This window comes from Lampetra fluviatilis, unplaced genomic scaffold (genome assembly GCF_964198595.1).
Source record: "Lampetra fluviatilis unplaced genomic scaffold, kcLamFluv1.1 SCAFFOLD_937, whole genome shotgun sequence".
Taxonomy (NCBI): domain Eukaryota; kingdom Metazoa; phylum Chordata; class Hyperoartia; order Petromyzontiformes; family Petromyzontidae; genus Lampetra; species Lampetra fluviatilis.
This window is the reverse complement of record NW_027621393.1, coordinates 1-22500: the sequence shown is the minus strand read 5'-3', so window position 1 is coordinate 22500 and position 22500 is coordinate 1. Positions and strand designations below refer to the sequence as shown.

At 55.6% G+C, this 22500-nt stretch overlaps 1 protein-coding gene across 1 annotated transcript in view; it reads right to left on the bottom strand.

Moving 5' to 3' along the window:
- The window catches only part of DRG1 (developmentally regulated GTP binding protein 1), a 30637-nt gene extending 10922 nt beyond the window's left edge, over positions 1-19715 (bottom strand). The window contains exons 1-5 of the mRNA XM_078885500.1: positions 19262-19715; positions 8479-8599; positions 5721-5896; positions 3143-3212; positions 532-701 (exon numbers count right to left, since the gene is read on the bottom strand). Coding sequence (XP_078741626.1) covers positions 532-701; positions 3143-3212; positions 5721-5896; positions 8479-8599; positions 19262-19300 — 576 coding nt within the window. The 5' untranslated portion in view covers positions 19301-19715. The remainder of the gene's footprint in view (positions 1-531; positions 702-3142; positions 3213-5720; positions 5897-8478; positions 8600-19261) is intronic.
- Positions 19716-22500: the final 2785 nt, after the last annotated feature.

Genomic DNA, 22500 nt, shown 5'->3' with positions numbered 1-22500 from the left:
GTGTGTGTAGCTGTGTGTAGCTGTAGCTGTGTGTGTAGGTGTGTGTGTAGGTGTGTGTGTAGGTGTGTGTGTAGGTGTGTGTGTAGCTGTAGCTGTGTGTGTAGGTGTGTGTGTAGCTGTAGCTGTAGCTGTGTGTGTGTGTGTAGCTGTAGCTGTCCCACCGTGGTGGTGAGGTTGATCCCGCCCTTGTCTTTGCGACGGAAGCCGATGCTGTGTGTAGCTGTGTGTAGCTGTAGCTGTGTGTGTAGGTGTGTGTGTGTGTAGCTGTAGCTGTGTGTGTGTGTAGCTGTAGCTGTGTGTGTAGGTGTGTGTGTGTGTAGCTGTAGCTGTGTGTAGCTGTCCCACCGTGGTGGTGAGGTTGATCCCGCCCTTGTCTTTGCGACGGAAGCCGATGCTGTGTGTAGCTGTGTGTAGCTGTAGCTGTGTGTGTAGGTGTGTGTGTGTGTAGCTGTAGCTGTGTGTGTGTGTAGCTGTAGCTGTGTGTGTAGGTGTGTGTGTAGCTGTAGCTGTAGCTGTGTGTAGCTGTCCCACCGTGGTGGTGAGGTTGATCCCGCCCTTGTCTTTGCGACGGAAGCCGATGCTGGGCGGGGCGGCGTTCAGTCGCAGTCCAAATCCCTCCAACTCGTGCTCAATGAGCTGCTTGTGGATGAGCGGCTTGAGCACGTCCAACACGATGAAGATCAAGCTGCAGGTGCGTGCCACTGGGGGTGAGACACACAGATAGACACACAGACACACAGATAGACACACAGATAGACACACACACAGATAGACACACAACACAATGAAGATCAAGCTGCAGGTGCGAGCCACTGGGGGAGTGAGACACGGGGGGGTTGGTGGTGTAGGGGTCGTTAAGGGGTAGGTAGTTGGTGTGTAGTTGGTGTGTAGTTGGTGTGTAGTTGGGGTGTAGTTGGTGTGTAGTTGGTGTGTAGTTGGTGTGTAGTCAGGGTGTAGTTGGTGTGTAGTTGGGGTGTAGTTGGTGTGTAGTTGGTGTGTAGTTGGTGTGTAGTTGGGGTGTAGTTGGTGTGTAGTTGGTGTGTAGTTGGTGTGTGGTTGGGGTGTAGTTGGTGTGTAGTTGGTGTGTAGTTGGTGTGTAGTCAGGGTGTAGTTGGTGTGTAGTTGGGGTGTAGTTGGTGTGTAGTTGGTGTGTAGTTGGTGTGTAGTCAGGGTGTAGTTGGTGTGTAGTTGGTGTGTAGTTGGGGTGTAGTTGGTGTGTAGTTGGTGTGTAGTTGGTGTGTAGTTGGGGTGTAGTTGGTGTGTAGTTGGTGTGTAGTTGGTGTGTAGTCAGGGTGTAGTTGGTGTGTAGTTGGGGTGTAGTTGGTGTGTAGTTGGTGTGTAGTTGGTGTGTAGTCAGGGTGTGGTTGGTGTGTAGTTGGTGTGTAGTTGGGGTGTAGTTGGTGTGTAGTTGGTGTGTAGTTGGGGTGTAGTTGGGGTGTAGTTGGTGTGTAGTTGGTGTGTAGTTGGTGTGTAGTCAGGGTGTAGTTGGTGTGTAGTTGGGGTGTAGTTGGTGTGTAGTTGGTGTGTAGTTGGTGTGTAGTCAGGGTGTAGTTGGTGTGTAGTTGGTGTGTAGTTGGGGTGTAGTTGGTGTGTAGTTGGTGTGTAGTTGGGGTGTGGTTGGTGTGTGGTTGGTGTGTGGTTGGTGTGTAGTTGGTGTGTAGTTGGTGTGTAGTTGGGGTGTAGTTGGTGTGTAGTTGGTGTGTAGTTGGTGTGTAGTCAGGGTGTAGTTGGTGTGTAGTTGGTGTGTGGTTGGTGTGTGGTTGGTGTGTGGTTGGTGTGTAGTTGGTGTGTAGTTGGTGTGTAGTTGGTGTGTAGTTGGTGTGTAGTTGGGGTGTAGTCAGGGTGTAGTTGGTGTGTAGTTGGTGTGTAGTTGGGGTGTAGTTGGTGTGTAGTTGGTGTGTGGTTGGTGTGTGGTTGGTGTGTGGTTGGTGTGTGGTTGGTGTGTAGTTGGTGTGTAGTTGGTGTGTAGTTGGTGTGTAGTTGGGGTGTAGTTGGTGTGTAGTTGGTGTGTAGTTGGTGTGTAGTCAGGGTGTAGTTGGTGTGTGGTTGGGGTGTGGTTGGTGTGTGGTTGGTGTGTGGTTGGTGTGTGGTTGGTGTGTAGTTGGTGTGTAGTTGGTGTGTAGTTGGGGTGTAGTTGGGGTGTAGTTGGTGTGTAGTTGGTGTGTAGTTGGTGTGTAGTTGGTGTGTAGTCAGGGTGTAGTTGGTGTGTAGTTGGTGTGTAGTTGGGGTGTGGTTGGTGTGTGGTTGGTGTGTAGTTGGTGTGTAGTTGGTGTGTAGTTGGTGTGTAGTCAGGCTGTAGTTAGTGTGTAGTTGGTGTGTGGTTGGTGTGTAGTTGGTGTGTAGTTGGGGTGTAGTTAGTGTGTAGTTGGTGTGTAGTCAGGCTGTAGTTAGTGTGTAGTTGGTGTGTAGTTGGTGTGTAGTTGGGGTGTAGTTGGGGTGTGGTTGGTGTGTGGTTGGTGTGTGGTTGGTGTGTAGTTGGTGTGTAGTTGGTGTGTAGTCAGGGTGTAGTTGGTGTGTAGTTGGTGTGTAGTTGGTGTGTAGTTGGTGTGTAGTTGGGGTGTAGTTAGTGTGTAGTTGGTGTGTAGTTGGTGTGTAGTTAGTGTGTAGTTGGTGTGTAGTTGGTGTGTAGTCAGGGTGTAGTTAGTGTGTAGTTGGTGTGTAGTTGGTGTGTAGTTGGTGTGTGGTCAGGGTGTAGTTGGTGTGTAGTTGGTGTGTAGTTGGGGTGTAGTTGGTGTGTAGTTGGCGTGTAGTTGGTGTGTAGTTGGTGTGTAGTTGGTGTGTAGTTGGTGTGTAGTTGGTGTGTAGTTGTGGTGTAGTTGGTGTGTAGTTGGTGTGTAGTCAGGGTGTAGTTAGTGTGTAGTTGGTGTGTAGTTAGTGTGTAGTTGGTGTGTAGTCAGGGTGTAGTTAGTGTGTAGTTGGTGTGTAGTTGGTGTGTAGTCAGGGTGTAGTTGTGGTGTAGTCAGGGTGTAGTCAGGGTGTAGTTAGTGTGTAGTTGGTGTGTAGTTGTGGTGTAGCCAGGGTGTAGTCAGGGTGTAGTCAGGGTGTAGTTGGGGTGTAGTTGCGGTGTAGCCAGGGTGTAGTCAGGGTGTAGTCTGGGTGTAGTTGGGGTGTAGTTGTGGTGTAGCTAGGAGGAGGAGGTCACCTGCGATGACCTGACGGCCTCTGCCCTTGCCGTCCTTGGCTCCCTCGATGATTCCCGGCAAATCCAGAAGCTGAACCACGTGGGGGGGGGGGAGGGGGGAGGGGGGAGGGGGGAGGGGGGAGGGGGGGAGGGGGAGGGGGGGAGAGGAGGGAGGGGGGGAGGAGGGAGGGGGGAGGGGGGGGAAGAGGGGGGAGGGGGAGAGGGGGGAGGGGGGAGGGGGGAGAGGGGGAGGGGGAGGGAGAAGGGGAGAGGGGGAGAGGGGAGGGGAGGGGGGAGGGGGAGGAGGGGAGGGGGGAGGGGAGAGGGGGGAGGGGGGGAGGGGGGAGAGGGGGGAGGGGGGGGGGGAGGGGGGAGAGGGGGAGAGGGGAGGGGGGAGGGGTCACAGACTCCCTGAGTGAGTCTATGAGTGAGTGAGTCTATGAGTGAGTGAGTCTATGAGTGAGTGAGTCTATGAGTGAGTGAGTCTATGAGTGAGTGAGTCTATGAGTGAGTGAGTGAGTCTATGAGTGAGTGAGTCTATGAGTGAGTGAGTGAGTCTATGAGTGAGTGAGTCTATGAGTGAGTGAGTCTATGAGTGAGTGAGTCTATGAGTGAGTGAGTCTATGAGTGAGTGAGTGAGTCTATGAGTGAGTGAGTCTATGAGTGAGTGAGTCTATGAGTGAGTGAGTGAGTCTATGAGTGAGTGAGTCTATGAGTGAGTGAGTGAGTCTATGAGTGAGTGAGTCTATGAGTGAGTGAGTGAGTCTATGAGTGAGTGAGTCTATGAGCGAGCGAGTGAGTGAGTGAGTCTGTGAGTGAGTGAGTGAGTCTATGAGCAAGCGAGTGAGTGAGTGAGTCTATGAGTGAGTGAGTCTATGAGTGAGTGAGTGAGTCTATGAGTGAGTGAGTCTATGAGTGAGTGAGTCTATGAGTGAGTGAGTGAGTCTATGAGTGAGTGAGTCTATGAGTGAGTGAGTGAGTCTATGAGTGAGTGAGTCTATGAGTGAGTGAGTGAGTCTATGAGCGAGCGAGTGAGTGAGTGAGTCTGTGAGTGAGTGAGTGAGTCTATGAGCGAGCGAGTGAGCGAGTGAGTCTGTGAGTGAGTGAGTCTGTGAGTGAGTGAGTCTATGAGTGAGTGAGTGTATAAGTGAGTGAGTGTATAAGTGAGTGTATAAGTGAGTGAGTGAGTGTATAAGTGAGTGAGTGTATAAGTGAGTGTGTGTATAAGTGAGTCTGTGAGTGAGTGACTGAGTGACTGTGTGAGTGAGTGACTGTACCTGTATCTTGGCCCCCTTGTACTTGATGACCCCCGGCACGGTGGTGAGGGTCGTGAACTCGTAGGCCGCCACCTCTGAGCGAGTGAGTCTGTGAGTGAGTGAGTCTGTGAGTGAGTGAGTCTATGAGTGAGTGAGTGTATAAGTGAGTGAGTGTATAAGTGAGTGAGTGAGTGTATAAGTGAGTGAGTGTATAAGTGAGTGTGTGTATAAGTGAGACTGTGAGTGAGTGACTGAGTGACTGTGTGAGTGAGTGACTGTACCTGTATCTTGGCCCCCTTGTACTTGATGACCCCCGGCACGGTGGTGAGGGTCGTGAACTCGTAGGCCGCCACCTCTGAGTGAGTGAGTCTGTGAGTGAGTCTATGAGTGAGTGAGTCTATGAGTGACTGAGCGAGTGAGTGAGTGAGTCTATGAGTGTGTGTATAAGTGAGTCTATGAGTGAGTGAGTGAGTCTATGAGTGAGTGAGTGAGTGTATAAGTGAGTGAGTGAGTGTATAAGTGAGTGAGTGAATAAGTGAGTCTGTGAGTGAGTGACTGAGTGAGTGAGTGTGTGTACCTGTATCTTGGCCCCCTTGTACTTGATGACCCCCGGCACGGTGGTGAGGGTCGTGAACTCGTAGGCCGCCACCTCTGAGTGAGTGAGTCTGTGAGTGAGTCTATGAGTGAGTGAGTCTATGAGTGACTGAGCGAGTGAGTGAGTGAGTGAGTGAGTCTATGAGTGAGTGAGTCTATGAGTGAGTGAGTCTGTGAGTGAGTGAGTGAGTCTATTAGTGAGTGAGTGAGTCTGTGAGTGAGTGAGTGAGTCTATGAGTGAGTCTATGAGTGAGTGAGTGAGTCTGTGAGTGAGTGAGTGAGTCTATGAGTGAGTGAGTGTGTGTACCTGTATCTTGGCCCCCTTGTACTTGATGACCCCCGGCACGGTGGTGAGGGTCGTGAACTCGTAGGCCGCCACCTCTGAGCGAGTGAGTCTGTGAGTGAGTGAGTCTGTGAGTGAGTGAGTCTATGAGTGAGTCTATAAGTGAGTGAGTGTGTGTACCTGTATCTTGGCCCCCTTGTACTTGATGACCCCCGGCACGGTGGTGAGGGTCGTGAACTCGTAGGCCGCCACCTCTGAGTGAGTGAGTCTGTGAGTGAGTGAGTGAGTCTATGAGTGAGTGAGTCTATGAGTGAGTGAGTCTATGAGTGAGTGAGTGTATAAGTGAGTGTATAAGTGAGTGAGTGAGTGTATAAGTGAGTGAGTGTATAAGTGAGTGTGTGTATAAGTGAGTGTGAGTGAGTGTATGAGTGAGTGAGTGTATAAGTGAGTGAGTGAGTGACTGTACCTGTATCTTGGCCCCCTTGTACTTGATGACCCCCGGCACGGTGGTGAGGGTCGTGAACTCGTAGGCCGCCACCTCTGAGTAGACTCCCGCCAGGTTGCTGAGCAGTGTCGACTTGCCCACGGACGGGAAGCCCACGAAGCCGATTCGGGCGTCACCAGTCTTGGCCACGTCGAACCCTGGGGGGTGGTGGGACACGGTGTGACACGGGGGGTGAGACACGGTGTGACACGGGGGGTGGGACACGGTGTGACACGGGGGGTGGGACACGGTGTGACACGGGGGGTGAGACACGGTGAGACACGGGGGGGAGACACGGTGAGACACGGGGGGTGGGACACGGTGAGACACGGGGGGGAGACACGGTGAGACACGGGGGGTGGGACACGGGGAGACACAGGGGGGAGACATGGTGAGACACGGTGAGACATGGAGAGACATGGAGAGACACGGTGGATGAGACACGGGGTGAGACACGGGGGGTGAGACACGGTGAGACACGATACGGGCATCACCAGTCTTGGCCACGTCGAACCCTGGGGGTGGGACACGGGGACACGGGGGGGGGAGGGGTGAGACACGGTGTGAGACACGGGGTGAGACACGGGGGGGGGGGGGGGAAGACGCGGGGAGACGCGGGGAGACACGGTGAGACACGGAGAGAGACACGGAGAGAGACACGGGGAGAGACGGAGAGACACAGGGAGAGACACGGGGAGACACGGGAGATGAGACACAGTGAGCCACGGGGGGACATGGAGACATGGGGGAGAGACACGGGGGGGAGACACGGGGGGGAGACACGGGGGGGAGACACGGGGAGACACAGGGAGACACGGGGGGGAGACACGGGGGGGAGACACGGGGGGGAGACACGGGGGGGAGACACGGGGGGGAGACACGGGGGGGAGACACGGGGGGGAGACACGGGGGGGAGACACGGGGGGGAGACACGGGGGGGAGACACGGGGGGGAGACACGGGGGGGAGACACGGGGGAGAGACACGGGGGGGAGACACGGGGGGGAGACACGGGGGGGAGACACGGGGGGGAGACACGGGGGGGAGACACGGGGGGGAGACACGGGGGGGAGACACGGGGGGGAGACACGGGGGGGAGACACGGGGGGGAGACACAAGGAGAGACATGGGGAGACACGGGAGATGAGACACAGTGAGACACGGGGGGACACAGAGACACGGGGGGGAGACGGGGGGAGACACGGGGGTGAGACACGGGGAGACACGGGGAGAGACACAGTGAGACACGGGAGGTGAGACACAGTGAGACACGGGGGGACATGGAGACACGGGGGGGAGACACGGGGGGTGAGACACGGGGGGGAGACACGGGGGGAGACACGGGGGGAGACACGGGGGGGAGACACGGGGGGGAGACACGGGGAGACACGGGGGGGAGACACGGGGGGGAGACACGGGGGGGAGACACGGGGGGGAGACACGGGGGGGAGACACGGGGGGGAGACACGGGGGGGAGACACGGGGGGGAGACACGGGGGGGAGACACGGGGGGGAGACACGGGGGGGAGACACGGGGGGGAGACACGGGGGGGAGACACGGGGGGGAGACACGGGGGGGAGACACGGGGGGGAGACACGGGGGGGAGACACGGGGGGGAGACACAGGGAGAGACATGGGGAGACACGGGAGATGAGACACAGTGAGACACGGGGGGACACAGAGACACGGGGGGGAGACGGGGGGAGACACGGGGGTGAGACACGGGGAGACACGGGGAAAGACACAGTGAGACACGGGAGGTGAGACACAGTGAGACACGGGGGGACATGGAGACACGGGGGGGAGACACGGGGGGTGAGACACGGGGGGGAGACACGGGGGGAGACACGGGGGGAGACACGGGGGGGGAGACACGGGGGGGAGACACGGGGGGGAGACACGGGGGGGAGACACGGGGGGGAGACACGGGGGGGAGACACGGGGGGGAGACACGGGGGGAGACCCGGGGGGGGAGACACGGGGGGAGACACGGGGGGAGACACGGGGGGAGACACGGGGGGAGACCCGGGGGGGGAGACACGGGGGGAGACACGGGGGGGAGACACGGGGGGGAGACACGGGGGGAGACCCGGGGGGGAGACACGGGGGGGAGACACGGAGGGGAGACACGGGGGGGAGACACGGGGGGGAGACACGGGGGGGAGACACGGGGGGAGACACGGGGGGAGACACGGGGGGAGACACGGGGGGGAGACACGGGGGGGAGACACGGGGGGAGACCCGGGGGGGGAGACACGGGGGGAGACACGGGGGGGAGACACGGGGGGGAGACACGGGGGGGAGACACGGGGGGAGACACGGGGGGGAGACACGGGGGGGAGACACGGGGGGGAGACACGGGGGGGAGACACGGGGGGAGACACGGGGGGGAGACACGGGGGGGAGACACGGGGGGAGACACGGGGGGAGACACGGGGGGGAGACACGGGGGGGAGACATGGGGGAAGACACGGGGGGGAGACACGGGGGGGAGACACGGGGGGAGACACGGGGGGAGACACGGGGGGGAGACACGGGGGGAGACACGGGGGGGAGACACGGGGGGAGACACGGGGGGAGACACGGGGGGAGACACGGGGGGGAGACACGGGGGGGAGACACGGGGGAAGACACGGGGGGGAGACACGGGGGGGAGACACGGGGGAGAGACACGGTGGTGAGTGATGGTGAGAGATGGTGAGCGATGGTGAGCGATGGTGAGCGATGGTGAGCGCCTCACCTTCGCCAGTTGCGGCTCCGCCACCCTTGGGAGTGATCAGCTCCCTGCGAAGCTTCGCCAGGCGAGCCTTCAGTAGGCCCAAGTGGTGAGCAGTGGCCTTGTTCTTCTGAGTTCGTGCCATCTGCAACATCACCAACATCATCATCAACAACATCATCATCAACATCATCAACATCACCATCATCATCACTAACATCATCATCATCATCATCACCAACATTACCATCACCAACATCATCATCACCATCATCACCAACATTACCATCACCAACATCATCACCATCACCAACATCATCATCACCATCACCAACACCAACACCAACATCATCATCACCATCACCAACATCACCATTACCAACATCATCACCATCACCAACATCATCATCATCATCACCAACATCATCATCATCACCATCATCATCATCACCAACAACAACATCATCATCACCATCAACATCACCAAGATCATCATCATCACCATCATCATCATCACCATCATCATCATCATCATCAGTCGGCCCAAGTGGTGAGCAGTGGCCTTGTTCTTCTGAGTTCGTGCCATCTGCAACATCACCAACATCATCATCAACAACATCATCATCAACATCATCATCACCATCACCAACATCACCATCATCACCAACATTACCATCACCAACATCATCACCATCACCAACATCATCACCAACATCATCATCACCATCAACATCACCATCACCAACATCATCATCACCATCACCAACATCATCATCAACATCATCACCAACATTACCATCACCAACATCATCACCATCACCAACATCATCACCAACATCATCATCACCATCAACATCACCATCACCAACATCATCATCATCATCATCACCATCACCAACATCATCACCAACATTACCATCACCAACATCATCATCAACATCATCACCAACATTACCATCATCATCATCATCACCATCACCAACATCATCACCAACATCATCACCATCAACATCATCACCATCACCAACATCAGCACCAACATCATCACCATCACCAACCGCATCAGCATCACCAACATCATCAACATCACAAGCATCAGCATCATCACCAACATCATCATGAGTGAGTCTATGGGTCTCTGTGTGAGTGAGTCTATGGGTCTCTGTGTGATGAGTCTATGGGTCTCTGTGTGAGTGAGTCTATGGGTCTCTGTGTGAGTGAGTCTATGGGTCTCTGTGTGAGTGAGTCTATGGGTCTCTGTGTGAGTGAGTCTATGGGTCTCTGTGTGAGTGAGTCTATGGGTCTCTGAGTGAGTCTATGGGTCTCTGTGTGAGTGAGTCTATGGCTCTCTGTGTGATGAGTCTATGGGTGTCTGTGTGAGTGAGTCTATGGGTCTCTGTGTGAGTGAGTCTATGGGTCTCTGTGTGAGTGAGTCTATGGGTCTCTGAGTGAGTGAGTCTATGGGTCTCTGTGTGAGTGAGTCTATGGGTCTCTGAGTGAGTGAGTCTATGGGTCTCTGTGTGAGTGAGTCTATGGGTCTCTGTGTGAGTGAGTCTATGGGTCTCTGTGTGAGTGAGTCTATGGGTCTCTGAGTGAGTCTATGGGTGTCTGTGTGAGTGAGTCTATGGGTCTCTGTGTGAGTGAGTCTATGGGTCTCTGAGTGAGTCTATGGGTGTCTGTGTGAGTGAGTCTATGGGTCTCTGTGTGAGTGAGTCTATGGGTCTCTGTGTGAGTGAGTCTATGGGTCTCTGTGTGAGTGAGTCTATGGCTCTCTGTCTGAGTGAGTCTATGGGTGTCTGTGTGAGTGAGTCTATGGGTGTCTGTGTGAGTGAGTCTATGGGTCTCTGTGTGAGTGAGTCTATGGGTCTCTGTGTGAGTGAGTCTATGGGTCTCTGTGTGAGTGAGTCTATGGGTCTCTGAGTGAGTCTATGGGTCTCTGTGTGAGTGAGTCTATGGCTCTCTGTGTGATGAGTCTATGGGTGTCTGTGTGAGTGAGTCTATGGGTCTCTGTGTGAGTGAGTCTATGGGTCTCTGTGTGAGTGAGTCTATGGGTCTCTGAGTGAGTGAGTCTATGGGTCTCTGTGTGAGTGAGTCTATGGGTCTCTGAGTGAGTGAGTCTATGGGTCTCTGTGTGAGTGAGTCTATGGGTCTCTGTGTGAGTGAGTCTATGGGTCTCTGTGTGAGTGAGTCTATGGGTCTCTGAGTGAGTCTATGGGTGTCTGTGTGAGTGAGTCTATGGGTCTCTGTGTGAGTGAGTCTATGGGTCTCTGAGTGAGTCTATGGGTGTCTGTGTGAGTGAGTCTATGGGTCTCTGTGTGAGTGAGTCTATGGGTCTCTGTGTGAGTGAGTCTATGGGTCTCTGAGTGAGTCTATGGGTCTCTGTGTGAGTGAGTCTATGGCTCTCTGTGTGAGTGAGTCTATGGGTCTCTGTGTGAGTGAGTCTATGGGTCTCTGTGTGAGTGAGTCTATGGGTCTCTGTGTGAGTGAGTCTATGGGTCTCTGTGTGAGTGAGTCTATGGGTCTCTGAGTGAGTCTATGGGTGTCTGTGTGAGTGAGTCTATGGGTCTCTGTGTGAGTGAGTCTATGGGTCTCTGAGTGAGTCTATGGGTGTCTGTGTGAGTGAGTCTATGGGTCTCTGTGTGAGTGAGTCTATGGGTCTCTGTGTGAGTGAGTCTATGGGTCTCTGTGTGAGTGAGTCTATGGCTCTCTGTCTGAGTGAGTCTATGGGTGTCTGTGTGAGTGAGTCTATGGGTGTCTGTGTGAGTGAGTCTATGGGTCTCTGTGTGAGTGAGTCTATGGGTCTCTGAGTGAGTCTATGGGTGTCTGTGTGAGTGAGTCTATGGGTCTCTGTGTGAGTGAGTCTATGGGTCTCTGAGTGAGTCTATGGGTGTCTGTGTGAGTGAGTCTATGGGTCTCTGTGTGAGTGAGTCTATGGGTCTCTGTGTGAGTGAGTCTATGGGTCTCTGTGTGAGTGAGTCTATGGCTCTCTGTCTGAGTGAGTCTATGGGTGTCTGTGTGAGTGAGTCTATGGGTGTCTGTGTGAGTGAGTCTATGGGTCTCTGTGTGAGTGAGTCTATGGGTCTCTGTGTGAGTGAGTCTATGGGTCTCTGAGTGAGTCTATGGGTGTCTGTGTGAGTGAGTCTATGGGTCTCTGTGTGAGTGAGTCTATGGGTCTCTGAGTGAGTCTATGGGTGTCTGTGTGAGTGAGTCTATGGGTCTCTGTGTGAGTGAGTCTATGAGTCTCTGTGTGAGTGAGTCTATGGGTCTCTGTGTGAGTGAGTCTATGGCTCTCTGTCTGAGTGAGTCTATGGGTGTCTGTGTGAGTGAGTCTATGGGTGTCTGTGTGAGTGAGTCTATGGGTCTCTGTGTGAGTGAGTCTATGGGTCTCTGTGTGAGTGAGTCTATGGGTCTCTGAGTGAGTCTATGGGTGTCTGTGTGAGTGAGTCTATGGGTCTCTGTGTGAGTGAGTCTATGGGTCTCTGAGTGAGTCTATGGGTGTCTGTGTGAGTGAGTCTATGGGTCTCTGTCTGAGTGAGTCTATGGGTGTCTGTGTGAGTGAGTCTATGGGTGTCTGTGTGAGTGAGTCTATGGGTCTCTGTGTGAGTGAGTCTATGGGTCTCTGTGTGAGTGAGTCTATGGGTCTCTGAGTGAGTCTATGGGTGTCTGTGTGAGTGAGTCTATGGGTCTCTGTGTGAGTGAGTCTATGGGTCTCTGAGTGAGTCTATGGGTGTCTGTGTGAGTGAGTCTATGGGTCTCTGTGTGAGTGAGTCTATGGGTCTCTGTGTGAGTGAGTCTATGGGTCTCTGTGTGAGTGAGTCTATGGCTCTCTGTCTGAGTGAGTCTATGGGTGTCTGTGTGAGTGAGTCTATGGGTGTCTGTGTGAGTGAGTCTATGGGTCTCTGTGTGAGTGAGTCTATGGGTCTCTGTGTGAGTGAGTCTATGGGTCTCTGAGTGAGTCTATGGGTGTCTGTGTGAGTGAGTCTATGGGTCTCTGTGTGAGTGAGTCTATGGGTCTCTGAGTGAGTCTATGGGTGTCTGTGTGAGTGAGTCTATGGGTCTCTGGGTGAGTATGGGTCTCTGTGTGAGTGAGTCTATGGGTCTCTGTGTGATGAGTCTATGGGTCTCTGTGTGAGTGAGTCTATGGGTCTCTGTGTGATGAGTCTATGGGTCTCTGTGTGAGTGAGTCTATGGGTCTCTGTGTGAGTGAGTCTATGGGTCTCTGTGTGAGTGAGTCTATGGGTCTCTGTGTGAGTGAGTCTATGGGTCTCTGTGTGAGTGAGTCTATGGGTCTCTGTGTGATGAGTCTATGGGTCTCTGTGTGAGTGAGTCTATGGGTCTCTGTGTGATGAGTCTATGGGTCTCTGTGTGAGTGAGTCTATGGGTCTCTGTGTGAGTGAGTCTATGGGTCTCTGTGTGATGAGTCTATGGGTCTCTGTGTGATGAGTCTATGGGTCTCTGTGTGAGTGAGTCTATGGGTCTCTGAGTGAGTCTATGGGTGTCTGTGTGAGTGAGTCTATGGCTCTCTGTGTGATGAGTCTATGGGTCTCTGTGTGATGAGTCTATGGGTCTCTGTGTGAGTGAGTCTATGGGTCTCTGAGTGAGTCTATGGGTGTCTGTGTGAGTGAGTCTATGGCTCTCTGTGTGATGAGTCTATGGGTCTCTGTGTGAGTGAGTCTATGGGTCTCTGAGTGAGTCTATGGGTCTCTGTGTGATGAGTCTATGGGTCTCTGTGTGAGTGAGTCTATGGGTCTCTGAGTGAGTCTATGGGTGTCTGTGTGAGTGAGTCTATGGGTCTCTGTCTGAGTGAGTCTATGGGTCTCTGAGTGAGTCTATGGGTCTCTGTGTGAGTGAGTCTATGGGTCTCTGTGTGATGAGTCTATGGGTCTCTGTGTGAGTGAGTCTATGGGTCTCTGTGTGAGTGAGTCTATGGGTCTCTGTGTGATGAGTCTATGGGTCTCTGTGTGATGAGTCTATGGGTCTCTGTGTGAGTGAGTCTATGGGTCTCTGAGTGAGTCTATGGGTGTCTGTGTGAGTGAGTCTATGGCTCTCTGTGTGATGAGTCTATGGGTCTCTGTGTGATGAGTCTATGGGTCTCTGTGTGAGTGAGTCTATGGGTCTCTGAGTGAGTCTATGGGTGTCTGTGTGAGTGAGTCTATGGCTCTCTGTGTGATGAGTCTATGGGTCTCTGTGTGAGTGAGTCTATGGGTCTCTGAGTGAGTCTATGGGTCTCTGTGTGATGAGTCTATGGGTCTCTGTGTGAGTGAGTCTATGGGTCTCTGAGTGAGTCTATGGGTGTCTGTGTGAGTGAGTCTATGGGTCTCTGTCTGAGTGAGTCTATGGGTCTCTGAGTGAGTCTATGGGTCTCTGTGTGAGTGAGTCTATGGGTCTCTGTGTGAGTGAGTCTATGGGTCTCTGTGTGAGTGAGTCTATGGGTCTCTGTGTGAGTGAGTCTATGGGTCTCTGTGTGAGTGAGTCTATGGGTCTCTGTGTGAGTGAGTCTATGGGTCTCTGTGTGATGAGTCTATGGGTCTCTGTGTGAGTCTATGGGTCTCTGTGTGAGTGAGTCTATGGGTCTCTGTGTGAGTGAGTCTATGGGTCTCTGTGTGAGTGAGTCTATGGGTCTCTGTGTGAGTGAGTCTATGGGTCTCTGTGTGAGTGAGTCTATGGGTCTCTGAGTGAGTCTATGGGTGTCTGTGTGAGTGAGTCTATGGCTCTCTGTGTGATGAGTCTATGGGTCTCTGAGTGAGTCTATGGGTCTCTGTGTGAGTGAGTCTATGGGTCTCTGTGTGATGAGTCTATGGGTCTCTGAGTGAGTCTATGGGTGTCTGTGTGAGTGAGTCTATGGCTCTCTGTGTGATGAGTCTATGGGTCTCTGTGTGAGTGAGTCTATGGGTCTCTGTGTGAGTGAGTCTATGGGTGTCTGTGTGAGTGAGTCTATGGCTCTCTGTGTGAGTGAGTCTATGGCTCTCTGTGTGAGTGAGTCTGTGGCTCTCTGTGTGAGTGAGTCTATGGGTATCTGTGTGAGTGAGTCTATGGGTCTCTCAGTGAGTCTATGGGTCTCTGTGTGAGTGAGTCTATGGGTCTCTGTGTGATGAGTCTATGGGTCTCTGTGTGAGTCTATGGGTCTCTGTGTGAGTGAGTCTATGGGTCTCTGTGTGAGTGAGTCTATGGGTCTCTGTGTGAGTGAGTCTATGGGTCTCTGTGTGAGTGAGTCTATGGGTCTCTGTGTGAGTGAGTCTATGGGTCTCTGAGTGAGTCTATGGGTGTCTGTGTGAGTGAGTCTATGGCTCTCTGTGTGATGAGTCTATGGGTCTCTGAGTGAGTCTATGGGTCTCTGTGTGAGTGAGTCTATGGGTCTCTGTGTGATGAGTCTATGGGTCTCTGAGTGAGTCTATGGGTGTCTGTGTGAGTGAGTCTATGGCTCTCTGTGTGATGAGTCTATGGGTCTCTGTGTGAGTGAGTCTATGGGTCTCTGTGTGAGTGAGTCTATGGGTGTCTGTGTGAGTGAGTCTATGGCTCTCTGTGTGAGTGAGTCTGTGGCTCTCTGTGTGAGTGAGTCTATGGGTCTCTGTGTGAGTGAGTCTATGGCTCTCTGTGTGAGTGAGTCTATGGCTCTCTGTGTGAGTGAGTCTGTGGCTCTCTGTGTGAGTGAGTCTATGGGTATCTGTGTGAGTGAGTCTATGGGTCTCTCAGTGAGTCTATGGGTCTCTGTGTGAGTCTATGGGTCTCTGTGTGAGTCTATGGGTCTCTGTGTGATGAGTCTATGGGTCTCTGTGTGAGTGAGTCTATGGCTCTCTGTGTGAGTGAGTCTATGGGTCTCTGTGAGTGAGTCTATGGGTCTCTGTGTGAGTCTATGGGTCTCTGAGTGAGTCTATGGGTGTCTGTGTGAGTGAGTCTATGGGTCTCTGTGTGAGTGAGTCTATGGCTCTCTGTGTGATGAGTCTATGGGTCTCTGTGTGAGTGAGTCTATGGGTCTCTGTGTGAGTGAGTCTATGGGTCTCTGAGTGAGTCTATGGGTCTCTGTGTGAGTCTATGGGTCTCTGTGTGAGTCTATGGGTCTCTGTGTGAGTCTATGGGTCTCTGTGTGAGTCTATGGGTCTATGAGTGAGTCTATGGGTCTCTGTGTGAGTCTATGGGTCTCTGTGGGTGTCTATGGCTCTCTGGGTGAGTGACTCTATGGGTCTCTGTGTGAGTGAGTCTATGGGTCTCTGTGTGAGTCTATGGGTCTCTGTGTGAGTCTATGGGTCTCTGTGTGAGTCTATGGCTCTCTGTGTGATGAGTCTATGGGTCTCTGTGTGAGTGAGTCTATGGCTCTCTGTGTGAGTGAGTCTATGGCTCTCTGTGTGAGTGAGTCTATGGGTCTCTGTGTGAGTGAGTCTATGGGTCTCTGAGTGAGTCTATGGGTCTCTGTGTGAGTCTATGGGTCTCTGTGTGAGTATATGGGTCTCTGTGTGAGTCTATGGGTCTATGAGTGAGTCTATGGGTGTCTGTGTGAGTCTATGGGTCTCTGTGCGAGTCTATGGGTCTCTGAGTGAGTCTATGGGTCTGTGTGTGAGTCTATGGCTCTCTGTGTGAGTCTATGGGTCTCTGTGTGAGTCTATGGGTCTCTGTGTGAGTGAGTCTATGGCTCTCTGTGTGAGTGAGTCTATGGCTCTCTCTGTGAGTCTATGGGTCTCTGAGTGAGTCAATGGGTGTCTGTGTGAGTGAGTCTATGGCTCTCTGAGTGAGTGAGTCTATGGGTCTCTGTGTAAGTGAGTCTATGGGTCTCTGTGTGAGTGAGTCTATGGGTCTCTGTGTGAGTCTATGGGTCTGTGTGTGTGTGAGTCTATGGCTCTCTGTGTGAGTGAGTCTATGGGTCTCTGAGTGAGTCTATAGGTCTCTGTGTGAGTGAGTCTATGGGTCTCTGTGTGAGTGAGTCTATGGATCTGTGTGAGTGAGTCTCAGGGTCTCTGTGTGAGTCTATGGGTCTCTATGCGAGTCTATGGGTCTGTGTGTGAGTCTATGGGTCTCTGTGTGAGTCTATGGGTCTCTGTGTGGGTCTATGGTCTCTGTGTGAGTCTATGGGTCTCTGTGTGAGTCTATGGCTCTCTGTGTGAGTGAGTCTATGGGTCTCTGTGTGAGTGAGTCTATGGGTCTCTGTGTGAGTGAATCTATGGGTCTCTGTGTGAGTGAGTCTATGGGTCTCTGTGTGAGTGAGTCTATGGGTCTCTGTGTGAGTGAGTCTATGGGTCTCTGTGTGAGTGAGTCTATGGGTCTCTGTGTGAGTCTATGGGTCTCTGTGTGAGTCTATGGGTCTCTGTGTGAGTCTATGGGTCTCTGTGTGAGTCTATGGGTCTATGAGTGAGTCTATGGGTCTCTGTGTGAGTCTATGGGTCTCTGTGGGTGTCTATGGCTCTCTGGGTGAGTGACTCTATGGGTCTCTGTGTGAGTGAGTCTATGGGTCTCTGTGTGAGTCTATGGGTCTCTGTGTGAGTCTATGGGTCTCTGTGTGAGTCTATGGCTCTCTGTGTGATGAGTCTATGGGTCTCTGTGTGAGTGAGTCTATGGCTCTCTGTGTGAGTGAGTCTATGGCTCTCTGTGTGAGTGAGTCTATGGGTCTCTGTGTGAGTGAGTCTATGGGTCTCTGAGTGAGTCTATGGGTCTCTGTGTGAGTCTATGGGTCTCTGTGTGAGTATATGGGTCTCTGTGTGAGTCTATGGGTCTATGAGTGAGTCTATGGGTGTCTGTGTGAGTCTATGGGTCTCTGTGCGAGTCTATGGGTCTCTGAGTGAGTCTATGGGTCTGTGTGTGAGTCTATGGCTCTCTGTGTGAGTCTATGGGTCTCTGTGTGAGTCTATGGGTCTCTGTGTGAGTGAGTCTATGGCTCTCTGTGTGAGTGAGTCTATGGCTCTCTCTGTGAGTCTATGGGTCTCTGAGTGAGTCAATGGGTGTCTGTGTGAGTGAGTCTATGGCTCTCTGAGTGAGTGAGTCTATGGGTCTCTGTGTAAGTGAGTCTATGGGTCTCTGTGTGAGTGAGTCTATGGGTCTCTGTGTGAGTCTATGGGTCTGTGTGTGTGTGAGTCTATGGCTCTCTGTGTGAGTGAGTCTATGGGTCTCTGAGTGAGTCTATGGGTCTCTGTGTGAGTGAGTCTATGGGTCTCTGTGTGAGTGAGTCTATGGATCTGTGTGAGTGAGTCTATGGGTCTCTGTGTGAGTCTGTGGGTCTATGAGTGAGTCTCAGGGTCTCTGTGTGAGTCTATGTGTCTCTATGCGAGTCTATGGGTCTCTATGCGAGTCTATGGGTCTGTGTGTGAGTCTATGGGTCTCTGTGTGAGTCTATGGGTCTCTGTGTGGGTCTATGGGTCTCTGTGTGAGTCTGTGGGTCTCTGTGTGAGTCTATGGCTCTCTGTGTGAGTGAGTCTATGGGTCTCTGAGTGAGTCTATGGGTCTCTGTGTGAGTGAGTCTATGGCTCTCTGTGTGAGTGAGTCTATGGGTCTCTGTGTGAGTCTATGGCTCTCTGTGTGAGTCTATGGGTCTCTGTGTGAGTCTCAGGGTCTCTGTGTGAGTCTATGTGTCTCTATGCGAGTCTATGGGTCTCTATGCGAGTCTATGGGTCTGTGTGTGAGTCTATGGGTCTCTGTGTGAGTCTATGGGTCTCTGTGTGGGTCTATGGGTCTCTGTGTGAGTCTGTGGGTCTCTGTGTGAGTCTATGGCTCTCTGTGTGAGTGAGTCTATGGGTCTCTGTGTGAGTGAGTCTATGGGTCTCTGTGTGAGTGAGTCTATGGCTCTCTGTGTGAGTGAGTCTATGGGTCTCTGTGTGAGTCTATGGCTCTCTGAGTGAGTGAGTCTATGGGTCTCTGTGTGAGTCTGTGGGTCTCTGTGTGAGTCTATGGCTCTCTGTGTGAGTCTATGGGTCTCTGTGTGAGTGAGTCTATGGGTCTCTGTGTGAGTGAGTCTATGGCTCTCTGAGTGAGTGAGTCTATGGGTCTCTGTGTAAGTGAGTCTATGGGTCTCTGTGTGAGTGAGTCTATGGGTCTCTGTGTGAGTCTATGGGTCTGTGTGTGTGTGAGTCTATGGCTCTCTGTGTGAGTGAGTCTATGGGTCTCTGAGTGAGTCTATGGGTCTCTGTGTGAGTGAGTCTATGGGTCTCTGTGTGAGTGAGTCTATGGATCTGTGTGAGTGAGTCTATGGGTCTCTGTGTGAGTCTGTGGGTCTATGAGTGAGTCTCAGGGTCTCTGTGTGAGTCTATGTGTCTCTATGCGAGTCTATGGGTCTCTATGCGAGTCTATGGGTCTGTGTGTGAGTCTATGGGTCTCTGTGTGAGTCTATGGGTCTCTGTGTGGGTCTATGGGTCTCTGTGTGAGTCTGTGGGTCTCTGTGTGAGTCTATGGCTCTCTGTGTGAGTGAGTCTATGGGTCTCTGTGTGAGTGAGTCTATGGGTCTCTGTGTGAGTGAGTCTATGGCTCTCTGTGTGAGTGAGTCTATGGGTCTCTGTGTGAGTCTATGGCTCTCTGAGTGAGTGAGTCTATGGGTCTCTGTGTGAGTCTGTGGGTCTCTGTGTGAGTCTATGGCTCTCTGTGTGAGTCTATGGGTCTCTGTGTGAGTGAGTCTATGGGTCTCTGTGTGAGTGAGTCTATGGCTCTCTGTGTGAGTGAGTCTATGGGTCTCTGTGTGAGTCTATGGCTCTCTGTGTGAGTGAGTCTATGGGTCTCTGTGTGAGTCTATGGCTCTCTGTGTGAGTGAGTCTATGGCTCTCTGAGTGAGTCTATGGGTCTCTATGGGTGTGTGTCTGTCTCCGCTGGGTTTATCGCGTCCCGGCAAACTCACCTCCCCCTCGATCTCCGAGATTTTCTGCAGGATGCTCATGGCGCCGGCGGATTCACGTAGCGAGGCCGAGTGAAAGTAATTAAAAAGTAACGGGTGGGAAAGTAACGCAAATGTTAACGAATCTCTCCCCCCCCCCACCAATTCACGACCACGTGGGAACAACGTTAAGACGGTGTTGGTGTAACGTCAAGAATTTGGGGGGGTCACACAACAGCTCCCTGTAACGGAGGGGGGGGGGCAGAGTAACGTGTGGGAAAGTAACGCGAAAGTAACGTAAAAGTAACGCGTCGGCTACGGGTTCCTTGGGCAATCCACTTCGAACCCGGCCTCGCGCGCAGAGAGACGTTGAGTCCAAGGCAACCGCACGCGATTGGTCGAGAGACGCCGAGCAACGCGCGCTCTGATTGGATAGCTTAACGGTGTGGGAGGAGCCTTGGGGGGGCGGGGGTGTGTGAAGGCGAGGGTCACGTGGTCTCTCTTGAGTGGGGTGAGGGGAGGGTGGAGTGAGGGAGTGGGGGAGTGGGGGAGTGAGGGAGGGGGGGGGTGAGGGAGAATGAGGGAGGGGGGTGAGGGGAGGGTGGAGTGAGGGAGTGGGGGAGTGAGGGAGTGAGGGGAGTGAGGGAGGGGGTGTGAGGTAGTGGGGGTGAGGGGGGTGAGGGAGGGGGTGGAGGGGGAGTGAGGGAGGGGGGGTGAGGGAGGGGGTGGAGAGGGAGGGGGGAGTGAGGGAGGGGGAGTGAGGGGAGTGAGGGAGGGGGTGTGAGGTAGTGGGGGTGAGGGGGTGAGGGAGGGAGGGGGTGGAGGGGGAGTGAGGGAGGGGGGGTGAGGGAGGGGGTGGAGAGGGAGGGGGGAGTGAGGGAGGGGGAGTGAGGGAGTGAGGGAGGGGGTGTGAGGTAGTGGGGGTGAGGGGGTGAGGGAGGGAGGGGGTGGAGGGGGAGTGAGGGAGGGGGGGTGAGGGAGGGGGTGGAGAGGGAGGGGGGAGTGAGGGAGGGGGAGTGAGGGAGTGAGGGAGGGGGTGTGAGGTAGTGGGGGTGAGGGGGTGAGGGAGGGAGGGGGTGGAGGGGGAGTGAGGGAGGGGGGGTGAGGGAGGGGGTGGAGAGGGAGTGAGGGAGGGGGTGGAGAGGGAGGGGGGGGTGTGAGGGAGGGAGGGGGTGGAGAGGGAGTGAGGGAGGGGGAGGTGAGGGAGGGGGTGGAGAGGGAGGGGGGAGTGAGGGAGGGGGAGTGAGGTAGTGGGGGTGAGGGGGTGAGGGAGGGAGGGGGTGGAGGGGGAGTGAGGGAGGGGGGGTGAGGGAGGGGGTGGAGAGGGAGGGGGGAGTGAGGGAGGGGGAGTGAGGGAGTGAGGGAGGGGGTGTGAGGTAGTGGGGGTGAGGGGGTGAGGGAGGGAGGGGGTGGAGGGGGAGTGAGGGAGGGGGTGGAGAGGGAGTGAGGGAGGGGGTGGAGAGGGAGGGGGGGGTGTGAGGGAGGGAGGGGGTGGAGAGGGAGTGAGGGAGGGGGAGGTGAGGGAGGGGGTGGAGAGGGAGGGGGGAGTGAGGGAGGGGGAGTGAGGTAGTGGGGGTGAGGGGGTGAGGGAGGGAGGGGGTGGAGGGGGAGTGAGGGAGGGGGGGTGAGGGAGGGGGTGGAGAGGAAGGGGGGAGAGAGGGAGGGGGGGGTGAGGGGGAGAGTGAGGGGGTGGAGGAGGTGTGAGGGAGTGGGGAGTGAGGGGGGGCGTGAGGGAGGGGGTGGAGAGGAGGGGGGAGAGAGGGAGGGGGGGCGAGAGGGAGGGGAGGAGTGAGGGGGGGGGGGCGGTGAGGGGGTGGGGTGGGGTGGGGGAGTGAGGGAGGGGGTGGAGGGGGAGTGAGGGAGGGGGTGGAGGGGGAGTGAGGGAGGGGGGGTGAGGGAGGGGGTGGAGAGGAAGGGGGGAGAGAGGGAGGGGGGGGTGAGGGGGAGAGTGAGGGGGTGGAGGAGGTGTGAGGGAGTGGGGGAGTGAGGGGGGGGCGTGAGGGAGGGGGTGGAGAGGAAGGGGGGAGAGAGGGAGGGGGGGGCGAGAGGGAGGGGAGGAGTGAGGGGGGGCGGTGAGGGGGTGAGGGAGGGGGTGGAGGGGGGTGAGGGAGGGGGTGGAGGGGGAGTGAGGGAGGGGGTGGAGGGGGAGTGAGGGAGGGGGGGGTGAGGGAGGGGGTGGAGAGGAAGGGGGGGAGAGAGGGAGGGGGGGGGTGAGGGGGAGAGTGAGGGGGTGGAGGAGGTGTGAGGGAGTGGGGGAGTGAGGGGGGGCGTGAGGGAGGGGGTGGAGAGGAAGGGGGGAGAGAGGGAGGGGGGGGCGAGAGGGAGGGGAGGAGTGAGGGGGGGCGGTGAGGGGGTGAGGGAGGGGGTGGAGGGGGAGTGAGGGAGGGGGTGGAGGGGGAGTGAGGGAGGGGGTGGAGGGGGAGTGAGGGAGGGGGGGTGAGGGAGGGGGTGGAGAGGAAGGGGGGAGAGAGGGAGGGGGGGGTGAGGGGGAGAGTGAGGGGGTGGAGGAGGTGTGAGGGAGTGGGGGAGTGAGGGGGGGCGTGAGGGAGGGGGTGGAGAGGAAGGGGGGAGAGAGGGAGGGGGGGGCGAGAGGGAGGGGAGGAGTGAGGGGGGGCGGTGAGGGGGTGAGGGAGGGGGGTGGAGGGGGAGTGAGGGAGGGGGTGGAGGGGGAGTGAGGGAGGGGGTGGAGGGGGGAGTGAGGGAGGGGGGGTGAGGGAGGGGGTGGAGAGGAAGGGGGGGAGAGAGGGAGGGGGGGGTGAGGGGGAGAGTGAGGGGGTGGAGGAGGTGTGAGGGAGTGGGGGAGTGAGGGGGGGCGTGAGGGAGGGGGTGGAGAGGAAGGGGGGAGAGAGGGAGGGGGGGCGAGAGGGAGGGGAGGAGTGAGGGGGGGCGGTGAGGGGGTGAGGGAGGGGGTGGAGGGGGAGTGAGGGAGGGGGGTGGAGGGGGAGTGAGGGAGGGGGTGGAGGGGGAGTGAGGGAGGGGGGGGTGAGGGAGGGGGTGGAGAGGAAGGGGGGAGAGAGGGAGGGGGGGGGCGAGAGGGAGGGGAGGAGTGAGGGGGGGGCGGTGAGGGGGTGAGGGAGGGGGGTGGAGGGGGAGTGAGGGAGGGGGTGGAGGGGGGAGTGAGGGAGGGGGTGGAGAGGGAGAATGAGGGGGGGCGGTGAGGGGGTGAGGGAGGGGGTGGAGAGGAGAATGAGGGAGGGGGTGGAGGGGGCGTGAGGGAGGGGGTGGAGAGGAGAGTGAGGGGGGGTGACAGGGAGGGGGTGATC